The 21,353-nt window shown below is 41.9% G+C and overlaps 1 protein-coding gene across 3 annotated transcripts in view; it reads right to left on the reverse strand.

Moving 5' to 3' along the window:
• Positions 1–21,353, reverse strand: part of DYDC1 (DPY30 domain containing 1) — a 39,099-nt gene that overhangs the window by 16,990 nt on the left and 756 nt on the right. Inside the window, exons 2-7 of one of the 3 annotated variants that reach the window (XM_032491588.1) lie at positions 19,008–19,177; positions 18,442–18,543; positions 12,607–12,699; positions 10,153–10,206; positions 9,571–9,672; positions 1,877–2,123 (exon numbers count right to left, since the gene is read on the reverse strand). In XM_032491588.1, the coding sequence (XP_032347479.1) occupies positions 2,007–2,123; positions 9,571–9,672; positions 10,153–10,206; positions 12,607–12,699; positions 18,442–18,543; positions 19,008–19,154 (615 nt within the window). In that variant the 5' untranslated portion in view covers positions 19,155–19,177 and the 3' untranslated portion in view covers positions 1,877–2,006. Of the gene's footprint in view, positions 1–1,876; positions 2,124–6,679; positions 6,983–9,570; positions 9,673–10,152; positions 10,207–12,606; positions 12,700–18,441; positions 18,544–19,007; positions 19,178–21,353 lie in introns of those variants that run through there. The other 2 variants (XM_014555336.2, XM_032491587.1) reach the window with 2 other exon arrangements.

Raw genomic sequence — 21,353 nt, forward strand, 5'->3', positions numbered from 1 at the left:
GGGCAAGAAACGAGAGGCATGAGATGAAGGAGGACAAAGAGAACGTCAGCTGTAAGATTTTCGTCTTTTTTGAACTGTCAAATATACGATTAAAAAGCTAGTATCTGTTAAATCTAGGTTGGGGTAAAAGATATCGCTTATAATATTCTGTGTACTCTTGTACATATTTGGAGTATTTCACAATAATAATTAAAAAATTTTAAATAGTATTTCATCACATTTGTGAATACCAGAAAACCTTATTTCTGTACAAAAAAAATCTTTCAATCCCATAGCTTCAAGAGCTAGGGCTTTCAAAAACTGAATCTTTGTGACATCTAGTGGTAGCAGAAATAATTACAATTTAAAACAATTAGAAACAAACTTGACCCAACGTATTATTAATATCTGATTTCTTGGTTTAATTAAATTTCACAAAATTTTTAAAGCTTGAGCTTTTGTTTTTATTTGTGTTTTCAGTGGCCTATACGTGCATATTTTAAACTTAGATGACACTGTGGAATGAAGTTATTATCTTATATACATTAACTACATGGCTCAGCCACCGGTATCCTGAAAAATGTATCAATCATGTCAATTCTAGCGTCTCCCCAAACAATGGTATCCCCGCCAGCCCACTCTCTGGGGCAGTGAGAGCAGCCAGCAGAGGCTCAGCCTCTCCCTTACACTCTGCTACACACCCAGCTGCCAGGGGTCCCTCCCTCCCCGGACCTGCGTATCTCTAAGCCTTCAGCGGCCCCACCACTGCTCTAGGTCCCAGGCTCTTGCTGTGGCCTTCACATCCATACAGTCAGCTTCCAATTTCACTTATAAAATGTTCCACACCCATCACGTGTTTTCTTTGCATCCCCTACTAAACTGTGAATGACTTGAGAGAAGGAACCATGCCCGGCACATATGTTCCCCATGAGAACCTGGAACAGTTTCTGGCACAGAGTGGGTACAAAATCAATGTCCACTGAATGAACTTCCACTACCACAGCCCAGGCTCCCACCTTCATTACCTGAAGCCTAGACTATGACAATAGCGTCCTCAGCCAAAACCATCCTAAATACCACCCATTAAACATCTTAAAGCATCTCTCTGCAACATAACACCACTTTCCTATCCCCCGTTCCCAGCAGAGTTTGTCAATGCACACTTCTCATTTCCATGCCCACCGCCAGTAGATACTGCCTCTACTTCTTAGCCTGGACTTCAATGTGCTTCACAATCTGGTGCAGATCAACTTTCCTGAACTTTCCTCCTACTGCATCCCTGCACAGCTCTGCTGTTCCTCAGGCATCCTGCGGGCATTCCCACCTTCACTTCTCCTCCTGCCCACCCACAATCAATTCTGTACCTTTGCTCTTTGGTTTTTGCGTGTTTTGTTTTGATCTCTCATTGCCATGAAGCTCTAAGTGACTTCTCTCCATGTAAAAAGTTCACGGCACCAGCTACCCAGCAGGTCATTTGGAGCTTGCATCACTATTTACCTACCTGCCTATGCCCTTGCTCCTCAGTGGCACTGAGCACCGCTCACACCAGTCTGTGCAGTCGGAGACTAGCTACGTCCTCAGAAGGGAGCGAACTAAGGGAGACTTTGCTGAAGTAAGGAAATCAGGTAAAGGGTGAGAGGCCGTTGATTATAACTGGGATAAGCCTTTGTAATCCTTAATCTGGAGGTAGCTGGCACACGATTCTGAATAATGTGTTAAACGAGCAAATCTTTTTTATACTGATGAGGGACTGGGGACATGACACCAGGAAAGTGACAACCTAAGAAACCTATCACCGGTGGCTTCAGGACATGAGAGAAAGAGGAGTGAGTATCCTGCCCACTGGATGGGACTAGGACTGTAATAACCACAAAAGGGTCAAGGATGGCTCCCACGTTATAAACTGGGCACTAGACTTAAGTAATGCAGCCACCTAGACACTGAAGAGGTGAGGAGGGGAGAGAGCTTCTAGGAAAACAAAGTCAACCTCTGCTTCAGATTTTTTTAATGCTGTTTTTTTAATGCTCTCAGCAGACCCAAATACACTCAGAAGTTAAAATATGTCGAACACAACTGGGCAGGAAGGCCGGCTCCAACACACGAGAGAACAGCTCTGAACAGCAGCCTTCTGAAACTTCATTTCTCTACAAATTCAAACACAGGCTCCTATCAACACTCCTGGAAACCCCCAGTAGAGCCTTTGGCATTAAGAAGTGCTCAGTGTTAGGCCCCTTCTCCCTCCATCAGCAACTTCATGCCCGACCCCTTCCCAGCCACGCACAAGCCCCCGCCTGTCTTGCCCCAGTCCTTACAGTGTGTGTTTAGCCCAGACTCTGGGCACTGATCTTTCTCCTAATTTCCAGTCAAGCTATGTGGCAGGGCCAGAGTCCTTCCTAAACACTGACTACCTAGTGGGGCCAAATCTTTGCAAAACCCTCTGCCATGAGCTACATCCTTTGCTGTCTCCTCTCCTTCCTTGACTACCCCCACCCCTCCTGCCCTGCTCCTGGCCGAGAATCCACACTGAAAATGCCACTCACCTCCTTCCCCAGAGCCACAGTGCTGCCACCCAGCTGAGAGTGAGCCTGGGAGCCACACACTCCACTGCTGCTCTCTCTGGCCTCCAGACCCGGTGGCCTCGTGACGGTCTACCAACCCTCAGCTCTAGGGCACCTCCATTACCCACTGGCTCTTCCATCTCTGAGCTTGTTACGGGCTACTGGAGAATATGATTTAAGAACTCTAACGAGGTCTCCACTTACTTAGCATAGTACTTAGCACGCAATAACGTAATAGTAGCAGTAAAAACTTCACTACTTACTGAGTGCTTACTAAGTGCTAGGCACTGCTGTAAAAGCTTTATGTGAATTAAGTTATTTAATCTTCATAACAACCGTAAGAGGTAGGCACCATTATTTTACTTATTACACAGATGAGGAAACAGGCAGAGTAGGCATTCCTAGTGTTCTTAAAATGAATCAACTTCAAGTGGGCCCACAGAGTTGTCCAGCAATCATTTTTTTCATCCATTCTCCCAGCAGATATTTTAAAATTCATCCTCACTCAAGTACCTGACCAACCTCGGTCCTTCTCTCCTCCTCTACCAAGAGGATCAGAGGCACACATTGCACATTCTACAAACACTACTATCCCAAATGTTCACCTTCACTCAAAATGTCTCTCTCTGTATTTCCTCCTCCTAGAGGAGAGAAGAAAGTAATTCTAAAAGTGCTTTCCTCCCTCTGTCATTTTGTCCCATGCTCAATTCTTCTGGAACCCTGCTCTAACCCTCCTGAACCACACCTTCTGCCTCTACCCCTCAACTCAGCAACATTCCTATTGCCAAAACACAAACAAAACCTTGTTTCCCCGCCACAGAAAGAATCCCTGCTCAACCTTGTAAACTTCTCAAGCCACCTCCTTTTCATCACCAAATTTCTCCAAAGAATAGCTCTACATCTTTTTCCCTTCTTTACCAAAACTCACACCCTTAGCCACCAGATCTGAATTTCACCTCAACATCCTTAATGAAAACTGTAAAAAGTCCTCAGAAGCCATCATGGGCCCTCCCGTGTCTCGAGGCTGGCATCCAGATTCTCCAGGATCTGGTCCCTAACAGTCCCTCCAGGCTAGTTGCCGTCACACCCTAATGAGTTTCACGTGTTCAAGACTTACCTCTCCTTTAAGGTTCTTGCTTAAGTCACACCTCCCTCTAAATTCTTACCTCCTATTTGTGCCAGTTATTAGTTCTTCATACACAACGCCTCAAATTATGTGTACACACAACTTATGCTTTGCAACTACACAAGAAGCTCTGTAAGGGCAACAGTCATGTCTTATTCCTACTTCCCACAGTCACTGCAGGGCAGGGCAGGGTGCCTAGGAGCAAACTTTCAGAGGCACTCATCCTCAGGGTCGTGTAACTGCAGGGCCAGTACTGAAACTTCACCTCACTTGCCTCACCCTGACTCAGCCCTGTAACTAGTGATGTCTTTGACATGGATTGAGAATGAATGAATCTATAAACCAATGAATCATTAAGAGATTAGTATAAGGACTTTGGGTGATGACTACTTAATCCTTGTTGGAAATAAAACTGGACATAACAGGCATATCATGCAATCATAGTCACAGAAAAGACGTCTGCTGAGGAGGTTCTAGGAACAGAAATAACACCCAGGAAGACTCTCCCCGTGTTTTCCACAAGCTGCTGTTGTGTCTGAATATAACACCCGGAATTATTCACTGCAGCCATACCTGGAGTAACCTCAAGATGAAACCAAGGGAAGAGAAAGACAGAGCCAAGAGCGGGTGGAGCTGGCACCCTCATCTTCCGTGTCTGTGGCCTGCCCATCCCCTGCACTTCTCATGGGAGACAATAAATCATTTGATCCATTAAGCCAGCTGAGTCAGGGTTTTCGATTATTTCAGCCAAAACAAGACTGATATGGCATCATTTTCCAGAAAGAATGGAATGGCAGAAGAGGAAGCCGGGCTATTTCTGCACCCTCCTCTCTGGCTTCTCCTAGGAGAAGGATGAGTTGGTCTGGGGTAAAGGCCCCATGTTCAGCCAGGCCTTCCAGCCCTTGCTCCTGAATGTCTCAGCGATGAGAACTGACCACAGCCGCTCTGTGCTTCAGTCTCGCATTGGAGAAGCAAGGCCGGCTGGGCTCTCCACCTGACACCGGAGGGAACTGCACTTCCCTGCTTTCCTCAGATCAGCCGGTAGGAATAAAACATCTGGTTCTGGCCCGGTGTCTGTTCAAAGTGCACTCTCTGATGAAGTCTTAGCACCTGTAAAGCTGATTCTTTGACTCGTATTTGGCCCCTCTGTCTGGCTTCCAACAGCATAAGAGAGACTAGTCATTAATTAGGTCCCTCCAGTATCCCCAAAATTTTTCTCAGAAAACAATCACATTAAACTTAATTGGGGAAGTTGACTATAGCAAAGGAACACTTTTTCATCAGAAAAAGTCTACAGTATTTGATCTTTGGCTTCAAGCCAAATGGTCTAAAAGGGACAGGACTTACCCTCACATGTGAAACAACTGAAACCAGGACAAAATACATAAAACACTTGTCAAGACAGTGAACGTACGGCAATAAAAGACAACACTCGGTCGTTCAAGATTCAGCCAAAGTGTCTATTTAGTGCACCTGTATTTTTGATGGCCTGTTCTACCTCAGCTTTTGCGATGAGAAAGTCTAGTTTAATTACTTCTGTTTAGATCCTTTATCTCTCCATTCTTTCATCCATTTCCTCCTCCTCTTGTTATCCTTGCGTTCCATGAGCCCAGATCAGTAGGAAAGTCTAGAATACTCAACCAAGCCTAAGATGTCACCTAGCAACAGAAAAGTTGGCAAGAACAGGAACCATCCCCACCCCATCCTTCGGGTGGGTCTAAAATAAGTCCTGCCGTCACTGGCATAGTTGCCTGCCCACAGACGACAGCCTGGCCCCAGGCCCCACGGGCAACAGGCATCTGCTCTACCTGCGAGTCACCTCCCTATGGGGACAGGAGCCTCTTCCCTTACACTGGCCCGTTTGCCTGGCACCCTGATCACCAGCTGAATCTCCGTTAGGGCCCTCTCCCCCGAGGTTGAGTCTGTTTCATCCCCTTTCTTATCCCATTCTCCCTCCCTCTTAACGCCCAGCTCTGGCTGGGAGCTCTTCAAACAAAACTAGCCCCTGCCACAGAACCACAATGATTCACTCTGACTAAGACTTTTGAGTGTTGGCTAACACCAAGATTGTTGCCGTCGAATCCCAGCACCAGACTGCACCCTTTGGAGGCTGGCATGGGCTGTGCTGAGCCCCAGATGCCCTCTGAGCCTGTCCTTCCATTCCACACCGAGCCCTCCACGATGGTGCCTGCATAGGCTGAGGCCTCAAAGGACACTCTATGCTACCTTAGACACTCCTGCCTGGGTGGAGTGAATGCAGGGCATCTGTGAAGGGGACCCAGGGTCCGGTAGCCTGACTAACACAGAGGTCATCGCTCCAGGGAACCTGGGACATTTTTTCTCAAAAAAGTACAGAACTGATATAAGATAACATTTCTTTTTAATGCAATCAATATTTTTCCCATTATTTTTCCCCTTTTTCTTTTCCCATTTAAGCAACAAGGCTGTTCTGCTCTCACTGCCTCAGGAAAAGTACGTTACAATCAAAAACAGAATTCTTTTTTAAAGAAGCCTCTCCCCGGATTTATGTTTCCACATCTATACCCTTCCAGAAGAACAGAAAGGACTCATAGCATAAATTCAGCTTTGGAAGAATTTTATAAAGGAATCAAGGTTCTTCCTAAAGCTCAAGGCTAGACCTGAAACCTCCAAGGGGCTGAGAGTGTAGTCAGGGTCCACTGACCACCCAGCGCCCATTCAAGGAAGCACTATGCATGGCCTATATCCAGTGATTTCTTGAACAGCAGCACAGTACTTTTGCCCACTGATTTTTTCCAGAAGAAATGATGCTTCTCTGTACCTGGGAACTTGGCATCCCTCCCCATTCCAGCCCCATCAATAAGCACGGATTAAGTGATACCACAAAGCACCACTTCCCAGCAAACTGGGGAAATCTTTGCTGTTCACTCCCAGGAGGAAACACTGTATCTAAAGCATGTTGGATATTCCTGAGCCCTGCACAGTGACAGCCTCCCGGACTAGTCCTTCAGCTCAGGCAATCCTGTTCTCACACAGACGCACTTACTCTTTTCAGCTCCTCTCCCGTTTGCCCCTTTTGGTTGCTCTGGGATACTCTCTCTCCTGTTCTCCCAATGGAATATATAAATAACCAGTGGCATTGGGGAATCCAAAACAGTATCTTAAGGCCACCTTGGAAGCCCATTTATAAGCTGTCTTTGGAAGGAAAACGATAGAGTTCAGGTTTGGAGGAAAAAAAATACAACTGGGGACCTCATATTCTGAAACTTGAAACAAGAAGAAAAATTTATTGTTCTTAGGTTGGTTGATCCTACAAATCTTGATCAATGTTTAATGCAACCTAAAAACAAAATAAAAAGTGAATATGCTTTAATAAAATTAAATTGTGAAAATGTACAAGCCACAGAAAATTAGTTTATGTAATTTCTACATGACTATGTAAGCGAAGTTTTTTTGATAGTTTCAGATTATTTCAAATAAAATCCAAATTCAAGATAATAATTTAATTGTGTTCTCAATGTATTTATTAACCCATCCTTCATTCTACTTCTTTTGCTAGTCTCTCTTATTGTTATCCCTATCTTTGTTGCTGGGGTCCCGTACTCACCCCTTAAATGTTGAGATTTCCCATGGTTTTGCCCTGAGCGCCCCACTTCACATTCTGCCTGCTCTCCTGGGTACCTTACTCCCTCCTTAGCTCCACTTAGCATATATGCCAGTGACTGCTGGATTCATATCTCCTGCCTGGACCTCTCTCCTGTCCTCCAGACCTGTATCTTACATCAACTGATCTTTGGCCATTTTCACCTGCAAACCTCAGAAGTCACCTGAAACTCAGCATGTCCACAACCAAAGCCATTATTTTCACAAAACCTACTTCCTCTTCATATGTTCAATTGAACGAATGGTAAAGCTCAAAAAATGGTGAAGAGTCCAGCTGCCCAAGGGGCTTCATCCTTGATTTCTTTCTCTCCCTTATCCTCCCAGCCAACATCGGATCCACTCAGCTCTCCCCATTTCTGCTGCCTGCTCCCTGGACAACTTGCATCTGGATGACTGTAATAACCCCGGTTCCACTCCTGCCCATTCAAATCCTCTCTCCACCTTCTAAAAACACATATTTAATCCTTACATAAACCTTTTCGATGACTCTTACTGCACTTCAGTCCAAAACCCTAACAAGACATACAGAACCCAGTGTGATCTGGTCTTTATCCACCTCTCCAGCTTCAAATCACACCATTCTCCTAGCTCCGCGGGCCCCAGCCATGGTACTGGACTCTTCCAGTTCCTTGAAGGCATCTTGCTCTCTCCGTCCGCTGGGCCTGTCTCATGTTAACTCCTTGTTTGTTTTTGTTTTTGTTTTTGTTTTTGTTTTGGGGGGAGATAATTAGGTTTTATTTATTTACTTATTTATTTTAATGGAGGTGCTGGGGATTGAACCCAGGATCTTGTGCATGCTAAGCATGTGCTCTACCACTGAGCTATAGTCAGGCTAATTCCTTATACGTCACTTCCTGGAGAAGACTCATCCAGGCCAGGTCAGGTTTCTCTGCTCTGTCCTCTCAGAGCACCTCCCCCACTGGCCCATCGACCCCCAAAGGGCAGGAACCCAGTCTGTTTTGTTCATTGGTATTTTCTAGCTTCTTGCATGTACCAAAACACAGCAGACATCTAATAAAAGTGTATCCACTGACTGATGAGCACCAAGTCCTTCCAGCTCCACTTTCTGAACAGCTCTTAAAAATACCATTTACTCCTTCAGGCCACCAGTGTCATTTCTCTCTAGATTACTACAAAGAGTAAAAATCTAGAGAGAAATCTAGTAGCGGGCCTCCTCAAATCTATTACTCCATTCTCTTCTACATGCTACAGCCAGATGGCCTTCCTAAAATGCAGTTCTGATCATACGGGCCTCCACTGCATTTAGGACGAAATATAAACATCTGAGCACAATGACAAGTCCTTTCGCAGTCTGGCCCCGGCTGTCTCCATCCCTCCTGGCCTCCCACTCTCTATTCTCCCCAAGCTGCGTCCTCACACTTTCTGCACTCTCAGCCTTCCACCCCACCACTGAGCGCCAAAGCTGATTTCCTTCGGGAAGCCTGCCCTGACCAAGGTTCCTCAGCTGGGCGGCTGTCCCACTTTGTCAGTGCACACTGACGATTAAGGTGACCAAATGCACCCTCTGCCAGGGCAGTCCCAGCTTACACCTGCTGATCTGGCTCAACTGTCAACAGCTCCCTCTTTCACTCTCAAAGCATATTGGTTTGGACAATGAATTACCTTATCACTCTAACAGTGACTATTACTTGCTTGTCCAGTTGTCTGTTTCTCCCCTAGACAAGGTCAAAAACTACCTGCTTCACTCATAACAGCACTGGGCACAATGTTTGGCACACAGAAAATATTGTATGTTTATTAAATAAGCAAATGTGCTTATATGCTGTAAAAGCATGCACTCTCGTAAGGATATTTATTTGGCTCCAGGGTTTGCTTACTGAGAACCAAAATGTTGGCCCCCAAAATTTAAGTTACTGATTGTTTACTTCACCACATGATTTTAAATACATATTTTGAAGAGATACTGAAATTTTCAAAACTTCACTGCAAAATATATATATCCCCCTCTGCGCAAGAGGACACATTACTACTTCAACATTAACTCCCAGCAACGTCCCCATCAGTGCCCACACACGTGTGCGGAGCCAGACATGTGCCCACGCACCCCCTTGGGGCCAACAGCACACTGCACAAAAGGGCAGAAGGCCAATCAGGAATATGTCAGCACCCAGGGAACTGGCTTTCTTTCTGTGAAGCAAAAGGCCCCCTTGCCAATCAACCCTGGCCTCAGATGTACTAGGCTTTCCCAAAGTTAAAAAAAAAAAAAAGCTGCTTTTCACAAAACACCTTCCTCAGACTACTTACATCAGACAGCATCGGCTCATCGAGTTCTTCCACTCTGCTCAAGTTAGGTGCGCCATATCGATCACTAATCTCAGCTAGCGTTCTGCCTGAGTCGGCTACATCCTACAGTCATAGAAGTCATATTCACTTTAAATGACTTTGAAATTAATGCATTAAGTTTCTTTCAGTTTTGATAAGACATTTCTAAATTACAGCATTAAAATTCAACATTGTCAATTAATGGGATGAAGCAATACCTGCTAATGACAAGAAAATTCCAGGAATAAACGCCAAAATGTGTTAAAAAGAATACACTCAGAAATTTAAAACATATCATTGTCAGTAATCATGTGGTCATTAATCTCACAATATTCTGTTTTTTAAAAATAAAAGCAACAAACTGAACGCCCTGGTTTGACCCACTTTGAGTTTCTGCTCTAAGGTACATCATATCTGTGACTCGCTATTACTAGAACACGCATCTGGACTATCAGTTTTGAAAATCTCCTGACTGAAAATGTAGCCACAAATGCATCAAAACCAAGCTTTACGTTTCAGGACACTTATTCATGTTCCATAAAGTAGAATAATTTTTCTCCTCACCTCTCCATTTGAAGTATCTTCGCCCCTCACTGTATTTTCCGAGCTCATTCTCATCTATAACATATAAAAATGAAGAAAAATACTCTGAATATACTTTTCATTTTGATTCCATATTTAATTTTCAAGCATTTTTACTTCTATGTTATGATCAATTTAACAGCAAAAACATTGTCACTCTTAAAGCAGTGATCTGAATACACTTCATACAAAACTGCAATCTCATTTAATACTCTGTTAATAGAGAACTATCACACTTTGCCTATAGTTAAATAGAATTTCTTAAAAAATGAAATGAGCTGAAACATTAAACCTGTAGCCAAATTACTAGCAAATGTGAAAAGTGGGGAAAAAGCAAAAATTTTAATGAACCCTTAGAATAAGAGATTTTAAAAAGAACTTGCAATTAAGTAGAACTTTATACACAGCAAAGAAGTAGATATTTTAGAAGGAATTAATCTGGCCGAGTCACTATCCAATGCATGAATCCTCTCTGTGGTACCTGGGCAATGCCCTCTATAATCCTGAGCTCATGGGAGACCTCCTTCTGAACGTGAAAATCTTCTTCTAACCAAGCCAAACCTTGCTGGGGCCTCTATCTCTTCATTGTAAGGCAGCAGGCTGACCTAACTGTTCCTGGGCTGATTCATTTCAGGCTGTCCAAAGATAAGCGATCTCATGACCACACAGACAGTCACCCTGATTATTTGGGACGTATGTGGTACTATTTTCTCAAGATCACTCCCCTCTCTTAGGTATGTTTCATCCCACAACCACATGGCTCTGGTGGGAAAGTCCGTGTTCTCATAGGATTCTGTCCCCCTTCAGCCAACAGATGGATACTTGACACAAACTAAGCCAGCCACAATCCTTCCCCAAGATTCTTAACTGAAACTCCCAAAAAGGAATCCACTCCTCTCAGATGGTAGGAGCCACAACATTACAAGACCATGATCCTCACCCACGTGCAGCAAACAAGGCCACAGTGAGAGAGAGCACCAGGGGCGAGAGCCCTGGTAGCATTGATGCTCTCGCTCCCAAAGGTCTGAAAGATCCAACTCTACCAGAGCCCTTCACAGTTCAAGTATACAATCCTTTTCCTCAATCCAGGATCTTTTCAATTTTTTTTTTCAAATGATAGTTTAAGTCTTGTCTTTGAAACCACAAGAAGGCCAGGACTAAAAGACATTACTGAATTTGTCTCTGAGCACGGGGTCAGGCAGTAGTACTTTGCAGGAGAAAGGAGTGGGATGATAAGCCAGTAGGAATATGGATTATTAAAGTTATTGTGGCTCCACCCTCTAGGTGGATCCATGTTGCAAATGGCAACGTTTCATTTTTTATGGCTGAGTAATATTCCTGTGTGTGTGTGTGTGTGTGTGTGTGTGTGTGTGTGTGTGTGTGTACACATATACATACACATATACCACACCTTTTAATCCAGTCATATGTCAATGGACATTTAGGTTGTTTTTGTGACTTGGCTATTGTGAATAGTGCTGCTATGAAAGTTAGGGTGCGTGTGTTTTTTCAAGTTAGTGTTTTCATCTCTTCCAGATATATGCCCAAAAGTGGGATTGTCAGATCACATGGTAACTCTATTTTTAGCTTTTTTAGAAACTTTCATACTGTTCTCCATAGTGGCTGCACCAATTTACATTCCCACTAACAGTGTAGGAGGGTTCCCCCAACTTTTAAAATTTGCTTTAAATAATTATGCTCTCATCCAAGCCATTAATAAATCTATGCTATAAAATCTGCTTCTGTTTTTAATTATGGAATAAATAAAGGAGTAACATTTGAGTAACACATTAGCTGTAAGCATATACAATATAGAATATTCAGTTGAAAAGTATAATTCAGTCACGCAAAAGTTTGGCCTGTAAGACACATCCTTTTCGGATACAAGGAAACACTGGCCAAACTGGAGGCTTGACATAAGAGAGACACAGTCAATGGAGATGGACTTTTTTGACATAAGTTACTGAATAGTTAATTTGAAGAAAGACATGAAGAACCCACATATATTAAATGTAAATTATTACTGATAGAATATCTAAGATGAAGAAAAGAGACATACTATTGTCTCAGAAATCAGAATACCCCCAATTGTACAAAGACCTAAACCTTCAGTATCAGCTACCATAATTAGGAACAACTATCTCTTGACTAAAACGTTGACAATATCAGTATTAGAGAGCTCTACTGCTCACAGAGCAGCTCCATACACACAATCTTATTTGATCCATACAACAGTCCAATGAGACATTGGTTATTATATACTGTTATTCCTATTTTTCAAAAGGTAAACTGAGAATGGAAAAGGTTATATAAGGCACACAAATGACGTGTGGCAGGTTTTAGACTACGAACCCCAAGCTGTGACAGCTGGAAGAAACAGTCCAAGGAGTCTAAGAGGCCTTAAATAAAACAGACGTTCATGAAGCCTCAAATCACCTTCTCCAACTCTTGTTGCACTCTCTGCAGTTCTTCTATTTTCTGTCTCTCTTTTTCTTGCGTTTCCAACTCCAGCTGGAATGCCAGCTGTTGCTGAATATTCAAAAATAAATAATCTGTATTAGAGTCAGATCATTCACAAGGAATTCACTCTATTAGTCTGAAATCTCCCAGGATATCAAGTTTATGCCCACCTAAATTTTAGAAACTTACAAAAATAAATGGCCACACCCACCCAACACATTAGCTTTTACAAATATTTCCTGAAGCATAAAACAAAAAAGGAAGCTTCCTTAATCGCTAATTTTGGAAAAGCACTATTTGTCTAAAATCAAGTCAGTTTCTCTATTCTTCTTGAAGCTACAAATGGGACTGCAGTGATATTTTTCTCATATAAAATCTCTTTAAGCGTAGATGGATCTTCAAGTAGCCAAATCTTGGCTGTAGAATAGAAGATGAGAAAATATTACCTGACACCAGAGATGATCAACAACCTATTTGGTCCCAATTCAACATACACCCTAGCCATGCCAGGACAGAGGTCAGCAGACAAAATCCTACAGGCCAAGCCTGAGCCAACGCCTATCTTTGTACAGCCCACAAGCAAGGAGTGGTTGTTATACATTTTTAAATGGTTGAAATATATCCAAAAAATAGTATTTCATGACACATGAAAATGATATGCAATTCAAATTTCAGTGTCTACAAATAAAGCTTTATTGAAGCACTGCCATGCTCACTTAGTTACCGTCTGTGACTGCTTCTGCCCCACCCAGCAGAGCTGAGTAGCTGCAGCAGACTATAGGTGGTGCTCTCATTGCCTCGCACTGTTTCTCAGCAGGCTACAAATCACAGTGACACCATTATAACAATGTTCCGAGTGCCACAGTATCAGTACACTGGGACTTTTTTTTTCCCAGTGCATTACCCATCACATCAAGACAAGTAAAAGTAGATTTTGAATGCCACCCTTTTAAGACACAGTGGAGTGCAGGATTATTTTATTATCAAATTAAATGGCGAAGGATGGTGTTTCTCACGTAATGACACTGTACTAAAAAAATACATTAGATATCAACATCATCAGAATAAGCACTCATCACAATATTCTTAACTCACATGAAAGTAAAGGTCAGAAATCTTCAGAATTATTTAATCAGAGCAGAATTTCTTTAAAAAAAAAATTAAAAATGAAACTGAGGTTGCAACAAAACTAAGTTTCCAAGTGGCTCATTTGTTAACCAAGCAAAGAAATACATTTATCAATGGTGTTTTAATTAAAACATGTTTGATTTCAGTGTCCCAAGAAAAATAAACATATTTAAGATTATTAGCCCTTTGGTGAGAACAGATGCTCAGAGAGTTGATGACACCGGGAGCAACATCAATAGTCAATTAAAAACAAGGCAAATGGTTTTGAGTGATTTCCATTGGCTGGTTTTCTTGATGAGTAAACAAATGTTCCCAACACTGCTCAGTTGTTGTTTATCAAAGGAGTCGATGCTGAGTTTGAATTGACTGAAAAATCAATCACTATGAACAGTCTTCATGGGACAACTACAGGCAAGAATATTTTCAAAGACACTGAGAAACATTAATTCAGTACAACCACATGTGACATCTGCTAAGACATGTCACGACCAATGGTAATGAATGTATGTATGGAACAGAAAAAGGCTTAGTTGGACAAATTTACAAAACTGGTGAAAATATAGTTTAAAGCCTAGAAGTTTTCATTGTATGATTCAACAGCAGCTACTCTGTAGAAAACATTTGACTGCATCGTGCTACTGAGCCAGGAGTGCTGAAACCGATCCCCCTAACACCAAGCTCCCTCACTGAGCCTACGACTCATCTATCTAAAACTTGATTCCATTTCTTGTCCCCATGGACCTCAATCCTGTGCTAACTGAACACTAATCAACCAGTCAGAAGACTAAGACTGCTGTTGTCAGTAACATCGTTAATGTACTAAAACATAGCACCATTAACATAGACACTCGGGTTGTTTCTCCAGGGCAAGATGAGCTAACAGACCCCTCAGTCAAGGCCCGCCTAGCCAGAGAATTGTAAACCGGGGACATCCTGACCCCAGAACCACGATTAAGAAAGGTCACAAGATGATGAATAATCCTAGACTCTTGGCTCTTCCCCCTAAAGAAAACCCCTCACTCAAAGACCAAGTTGTAGTGGGGCTTGTCTCCCACTCCCTTGCTAGACACCCTGCAATGAACACTGTACTTTCCTTCACCACAGTCCAGTGTCAGTACATTTGGCTTTGCTGCACGTTGGGCAAGCAGACCTGAGTTCAGTTCAGTAACAGTGTCAACAGGGACCTTCATTTACCCTTATGAATTTAACATCATCAATTCTGTGAATTTTTGTCAGAAATAGAAGCTGAATATATCTTGACTTGCCCTACCACCCAATATTTCCAGGGCTTAACAAAGGTAATATTTTATTATGAATTTTTGAACTGAGGGCCAAGACTGATGTTTTTCTGAATGAGAAGAACCATTTTCAACCACAATTATCAAACATTAAATAGCTTTGGATATTAGCTTCTGCTGCAGACTTAATGATTTTTAATCAAGTCAATCAAAAAGTATAAGGCAAAATGGCACTTATACGTAAAACTTACACTGTAGGAAACAAAAAAAACTGTCATTTCAACAACAACTAACACTGTCTGAATCCCAATGTCAAGCTGCTTTATACACTTCCCATGCTGTCAAAAACCAAAACAAGAAACTAGATCTCCATTCCCACACCAATTTGTGGCAGATAAATTTTCCAAGCTCCGAGTGTTTTTAGGGTTTGATGTAAGTGAAAAGGAAACTTCCACGTTTCGAAATCCATTTAACTGTGTAACTGAGAAGCTTTTACATACCTTCAACTGGAAGTGATTAATCTAAAAGATAATGATATGCTGAAAGACAAGTATCAAGAGAAAAATCTAACAGAATTCTACAAATGCTTTCCAAGAGATAAATATGCTCAAAATTATATGCACATGAACTGATACCAATATTTGGTAGGAGTTATCTGTGTGAAAAGATATTTTCAAAGATGAAATACATAAAATCTCACTACAGATCAGCATTAACAGATAAACATTTTCTATCAGTTTTGATGATAGGAAACATTATCTTTGAACTCCAACTAAGTGAAATGTTATCTTTAAAAAAGGAATGTAATTCTTCTCAGCAGAAAGCCTATATTACAAAGAAAAAATAGTATTCATATTATTTTTTTCAAATTTTTACTTCATCAATAAAACATCTGTAGAAATTTGTTTTCTCTCTTGCTCTATCTACATAATATATAATAGCCTTAGTTTTGCCTCTTGACCGGCAAATCATAAAATATCTTTAAGAAAGAGTTTGCTAAGCTATAATTTCTCACCGTCAGTCCAGTGCCACCCCCTATAAACAAGCTAATATAAGCTCATTCCACTAAGAGCATTTTAAAATGTAGTTTTAAAATGCATTTTAAAAAATAATAGTTTTTACAAATAGAGATAATAAACAATGATTACTAATTATTCACAAAGGGCTGTTAAAGGTAATTTCTTTATATTCCTATATTATCCCAGGGAAGATAAAAGTGATGGGTTAGGTAGCAGAAATGCAAGAACATATTATTCAATCAACTTTCAGACAGTGGTGGAGGAAATAATTCTAATCTCTCAACAATAATGCAAAGTGCAGTTGTTAAACACCATCCACATTCGTCAACAGAACGTTTCTTAACATTTTCAGGAAATGTTTGAAAGCCAATTGCTTTCTTCACACATGAGTAAAACCATTAGAAAATATTCAAATAAAAAAGCTTTTACTTCCAAAATAAGCTCTTCAGTAGAAAACAGCAATAAAGATGATTCCCAGTTCACAAGGACCCAGGCTTGCTGGAGAGTGCTTAAAATTTCAAGGACTTCCAAGTCAGCAGTACTATGAGGACACCTGCTCTCACAACCAACAGGCAGGTGAGCAGACTCCTGACCCTCCAGCTACTTGACTCAGGGGGCATGGAGAGGCCCCTCTGTTTTGCTTCATCTCGGCCTCGCTCTCTTTTAGGTTCTTCTCAGCTGGTCCATCTCTCCACACGCCCCTTCTCCTCCTCTCATCTATTTCTGCCCACCAATCTACTTCTTTAACTGGCTATCACATCTTCTGCAGAATATCACTTATCTTCCACCCCCAATACGATGCTTAGGGTCTGATGCACAAGGGATGGTTTCACATTGATACAGCTAGAAAAATGTTTGGTTTCTAGTATTACCAAATTTTATTTAAGCAAGATAAAGAAGATGAGTCACAGAAAGCTAAGTATCTCCAAACCTGTGATCTAATTATCCCTGGGGAAGGAGAACTGCTGAAAAGTTCCCCTTATTCTGAGAGACACGGGACCGATGCTCGCTCCAGGAGCTGGATGAGGCAGGGCAGATCCTAACTCATAGTCGGGGCTCCTGCAGCAGATGCTCACCCACCTGGATGGTCGTTTGACATCCAACTCAAAACCCTGCAACTTCCCCACAAAAATAAGCCAAATGACTGCAAAATGAAGACTCAGAAGCAGCAAAGGCTTCCACAGCGTATCCATCTAAAGTGCCCAGAATATTCTAGCCCAGTATGCAGGATGGGAGGTGAGATGGAGAAGCTATTTTTCATGTCTATATTTTCCTTTTTATCCACACTCCCAAACAGTAGGCTTCCTTCCTTTTTACAATGAGTAAACTGGAATTGAGGCTCTAGAGTTAGGTACCACACGGTACCTAGGGGTGACTTAAACTTGGTTTAGAAGCTCTCCATAAATTAAATTAGTCCAGAAGCCACTCCAGAACTTTCCCCTACATGGTTTATACTCCAGGACCTATCTCTTCAACCATTCTCATACCGACATCTTTAGCTCCCCAGTCCTGCAAACCCAAACCTACTTCAGTCAAAAGGTCTGCCTCCTCCGTATCTTTACTCAGATATCTAGGCCTAAGTGGAGAAAATCACATACTCACACCAAAAGGCCCCATTATGAATGACTGGTCTCAGGGAACTCAGTGCTACCAAATGATGCTAAGTTTCGCTGGTCAACCCTGCTTCTCCAAAGGCACCTTTTCAAACTTTCACCACTCTCCCCGCACCTCCTACCTCACCACCTCATTCTTGGTGGATAATCACAGTTCCTACTTAAAAAAGAAACAGTCACACCAAAACTGCTTTCAACTTTGTGCCACAAAACCAACACACCACCTACTCCCTGCTCTCCTCTCTCCCTAATCAAAGAAGAGCCCTTCCACTTGCCTAACCTATGTTCCAGATCCAGTTTCCTCTTGTCTCCATGGAAAGTTGACTCTAGGAATCATTCCCACCATTTCTTTACATCAGCCACTCCCTCTCCACTCTATTCCTTAAAAAACAAAACAAAACAAAACAAACTCCTTCTCTGAAAATCTCCTTGAAAGCATTACCTATACTCACCATCTCCATCTCCCCTGCTTTAACCCACCCCACACACACCGCTCCCAAGGTCACCAGCAGCCTTAAATGAGCACTTGGCAGTTCTGTTCTCACTTGACCAGTAATAGACATGGTTGACCACTCAGGTCTCACTGAAAATGCTGTCCCATTGGCTTCTGTGACAGCACACTCTTTGAGATCCCCCACTCACTGCTGCTTCTCCTCCAGCAAAGAAGCCACATACAGACATAAAGATGAAGATACAAGACATAAGAAAGCCACATCTAAGCAATCAGAGATGAGGAGTTTCTCAGCATTTACGTTGCACCACCCTGAGGCTGACACCACCAATTTCAGCCACTGCTGAGCTCTCTGGTCTCACCTGCTGAAACAGGAGCTCCTCTGCTTTAAGCTTCTCCATAATTTCCTGCTCCATCAAAGCTAGTTCTCTTTCACGCTCCAACTGGGCCATTTCCTCTTGTCTCTAGCATTGTTTAAAAAACATTAAGTGACTAATTAGAGCTAAAACCATTTGTAAAAACAATCTTGAAAGCATCTTCATCTCTAATGAAAGGGAAAGGATTAAACAGATTATAGTCTTTCCATTTGGAAACTGTAATAATAATCTGGAGAAACGTGTATTTCATTTAAACAAAAAGCATGAAATTAAATTACACATTGAATATGATCACAATTATGTAGAAAAAAAAATCTCCAGACAAATGTGTAGAAAAAAAGCCTAGAAGAAAATACCTAAAAATCTAAACAGAGGTCTTCTTTGGATATTGTTCTCTTTTTTCTACTTTTTCATGTTGTCCAAGTTTTGTATAATAAGCATACTATTTTTATACTAGAAAGAAATGATAATACGGAAATTTTTTTAGAAAGTAAAGAGGCTGGACCAATTATTTTACTCTTCTAATTTTATAAAAGAAGATCCACACATACCAGTTGTTCCATGGTCAAGTTTTCCTTATACTTGTATATCCACAATGCTAAGTATTCTATTGGATCCACTGGGCGCATCCTTGCCACTTCTGCAAGACCCAGAGTTAGACATGTCCCAAGATTCTTTTGAAGATACGCCGACTCCATTTCTAACTGCTAAACAAAAACTTCTAAAAGATGAACGTTTTGTATTAGTGCAGGAAATTTTCAATTAAGGCACAAAGTAGAGTGCAATGAAGCCAGCAAAGCATTACCTCCTGTCACTAGTCATGGGCACCTCCCATCAAGGATGGCATAAGACAGCTGGCTCCAGGAAACTTCTAGCAGTTTCCAAAAAGTCTCCACAGAAGTTGCTACAACTAAGGCAGTTCCCAAATCTTGAAGGACCCTCAGTTCCAAGAATCAGAAAATGGAGACTGTCATGATCGACTGTGAGATGACTATATGGCAAGCCATGCATGTTTCACTTAATCCTTACAACATAGTTGAAATGGTATCATCAGTCCCTCAGATGAGGATGCCCAAGCACAGAGGATTAAGTGGTCAGCCCAGGATCACACAAGTGGCACATGGTGAAATGAAATTCATACTCAACTTCTAATTCCAGAGTCATTACCCTAAATGATTTACTAAGATGCCCTCCTGAGCAATGAGTCATTTTTAGAAAACACCATGACAGTCCACCTGAACAGCAACAACAAGTCCATGAATCTCATGGCCAAAGAATACAAAACTTCAAAAGAACTGCTCATGAAGCCCCTCAGGCTCTGGCCCCACTTTTTTTCCCAGGCTCACCTCCAGATATCCCTTCTGCCTCCTATGTACTCTGGGCTCTAACTACACACAGCATCCTGCCATTCTGCTGATCACACCTTGCACATTTCCATCTCCATGACTTTTGCACATGATTACCCCCTCAGTTTCAGCCTGGAAAATATCTCCTCACCTGCAAGACATCAAGCATCTCTCATTCCCCACTGCTCTGGCTAATACAACTGTCTCCTAGGCAACGCAAAGATGTTCCCCGTTCCCTAAGCAGCTCACACACAGAACCTGTCACACTAACAGAGCATTATCTGTGTATGCACATGTCCGTTCTCCCACTGGAAGGTAAGTTCCTCTAGCTCCTCAAGGAGTGTGTTTCAATCACAATGCTGACACAGCTGGCTCCCCATGGTGGTGAGTGAATGAGTCTTTCCATTCTCCCAGTAATGTCCTAGTCTATTCAGTTATGAACATGGACAGAAGTAATCTTAGATGAGAGAGAGAGAGAAAGAAAAAGAAAAAAAGAGAGAGAGAGAAAGAGATGCAGCAGCCACTCTATCTCAGGTGCTTTGACAAAATGAATCATCTTGTGATCAGTTTTTTTAACACAATGTTTGTTGAATGTATTCACTATTCAACCAATATAGATTGAGTACTTATTACATGTCAGCATGAGCAATGATAGTGGAAAGAATGCCAGTGTGTCTAGACCTGTCCCTGGACAAATGCACCCAACATTCTGCATAAAACTTCATGAACAATGACCTCCTGAGTTTCATCCTCAGACCCCTAATAGTGCTCTTTCTCATACGATGGTGGTAGAGTACAAAATGGTATAACTCCATGGAGAAGAATTTGGAAAAATCTAGAAAGTTACATATGCATTTACAATTTGACCCATCAGTCTCACTTCTAGGATCCTATCTTGCAAAAATCTGAAGTGATATATGCACAGTTACTCTGCACCATTACTTAGAAGAGCTAAATTGGGGTCCCATCCAAATGTTTATCATTAAAGGACTGATGAGCTACAGCAACAAAATGGATTAATGTGTGGCTATAAGAGAGAATGAGGAAGATCTCCAAAATAGAGAGTGAGCTCTAGGACATAATGTGAAGTGGGGGGAAAAAAAAAGCAAGACGCAGAAATTGCATATACTATGCCATCTTTTGTATTAGCAACAGCAGTGGGGAAAGGAATGTGTGTGTGTATATATAAATGTAGTCATAAAAGCAAACTCTAAAAACTGGCACAAATGAACCTAATTTCCCTTATCAAGCTGACACTGGTGTCTTAACCACACAGAGAACAGAATGATTACAACTGAGTATGGAACACAGTATCTTTGTTGTATTTCTTCCATGGGATAATATTCGAAACTCAAAAATAACTACATTGATAGCTCAATGTCATTTGAAGCAGAGTAACATTTAAAAAGAGAACAGGTTCCTTGCTGCTGTTGCTGCCCCAGAAAGACTACTACAAGAGGTCCGTGGTCGGTAAGGGAGAAACTTCAGATTCAGGACTGGTCTCAGATCTACGCGCATAGCATCGCATTATGAGAGGAACCCAGGTGAAAC

This window comes from Camelus ferus, chromosome 11, assembly GCF_009834535.1.
Source record: "Camelus ferus isolate YT-003-E chromosome 11, BCGSAC_Cfer_1.0, whole genome shotgun sequence".
NCBI classification, from domain to species: Eukaryota; Metazoa; Chordata; class Mammalia; order Artiodactyla; family Camelidae; genus Camelus; species Camelus ferus.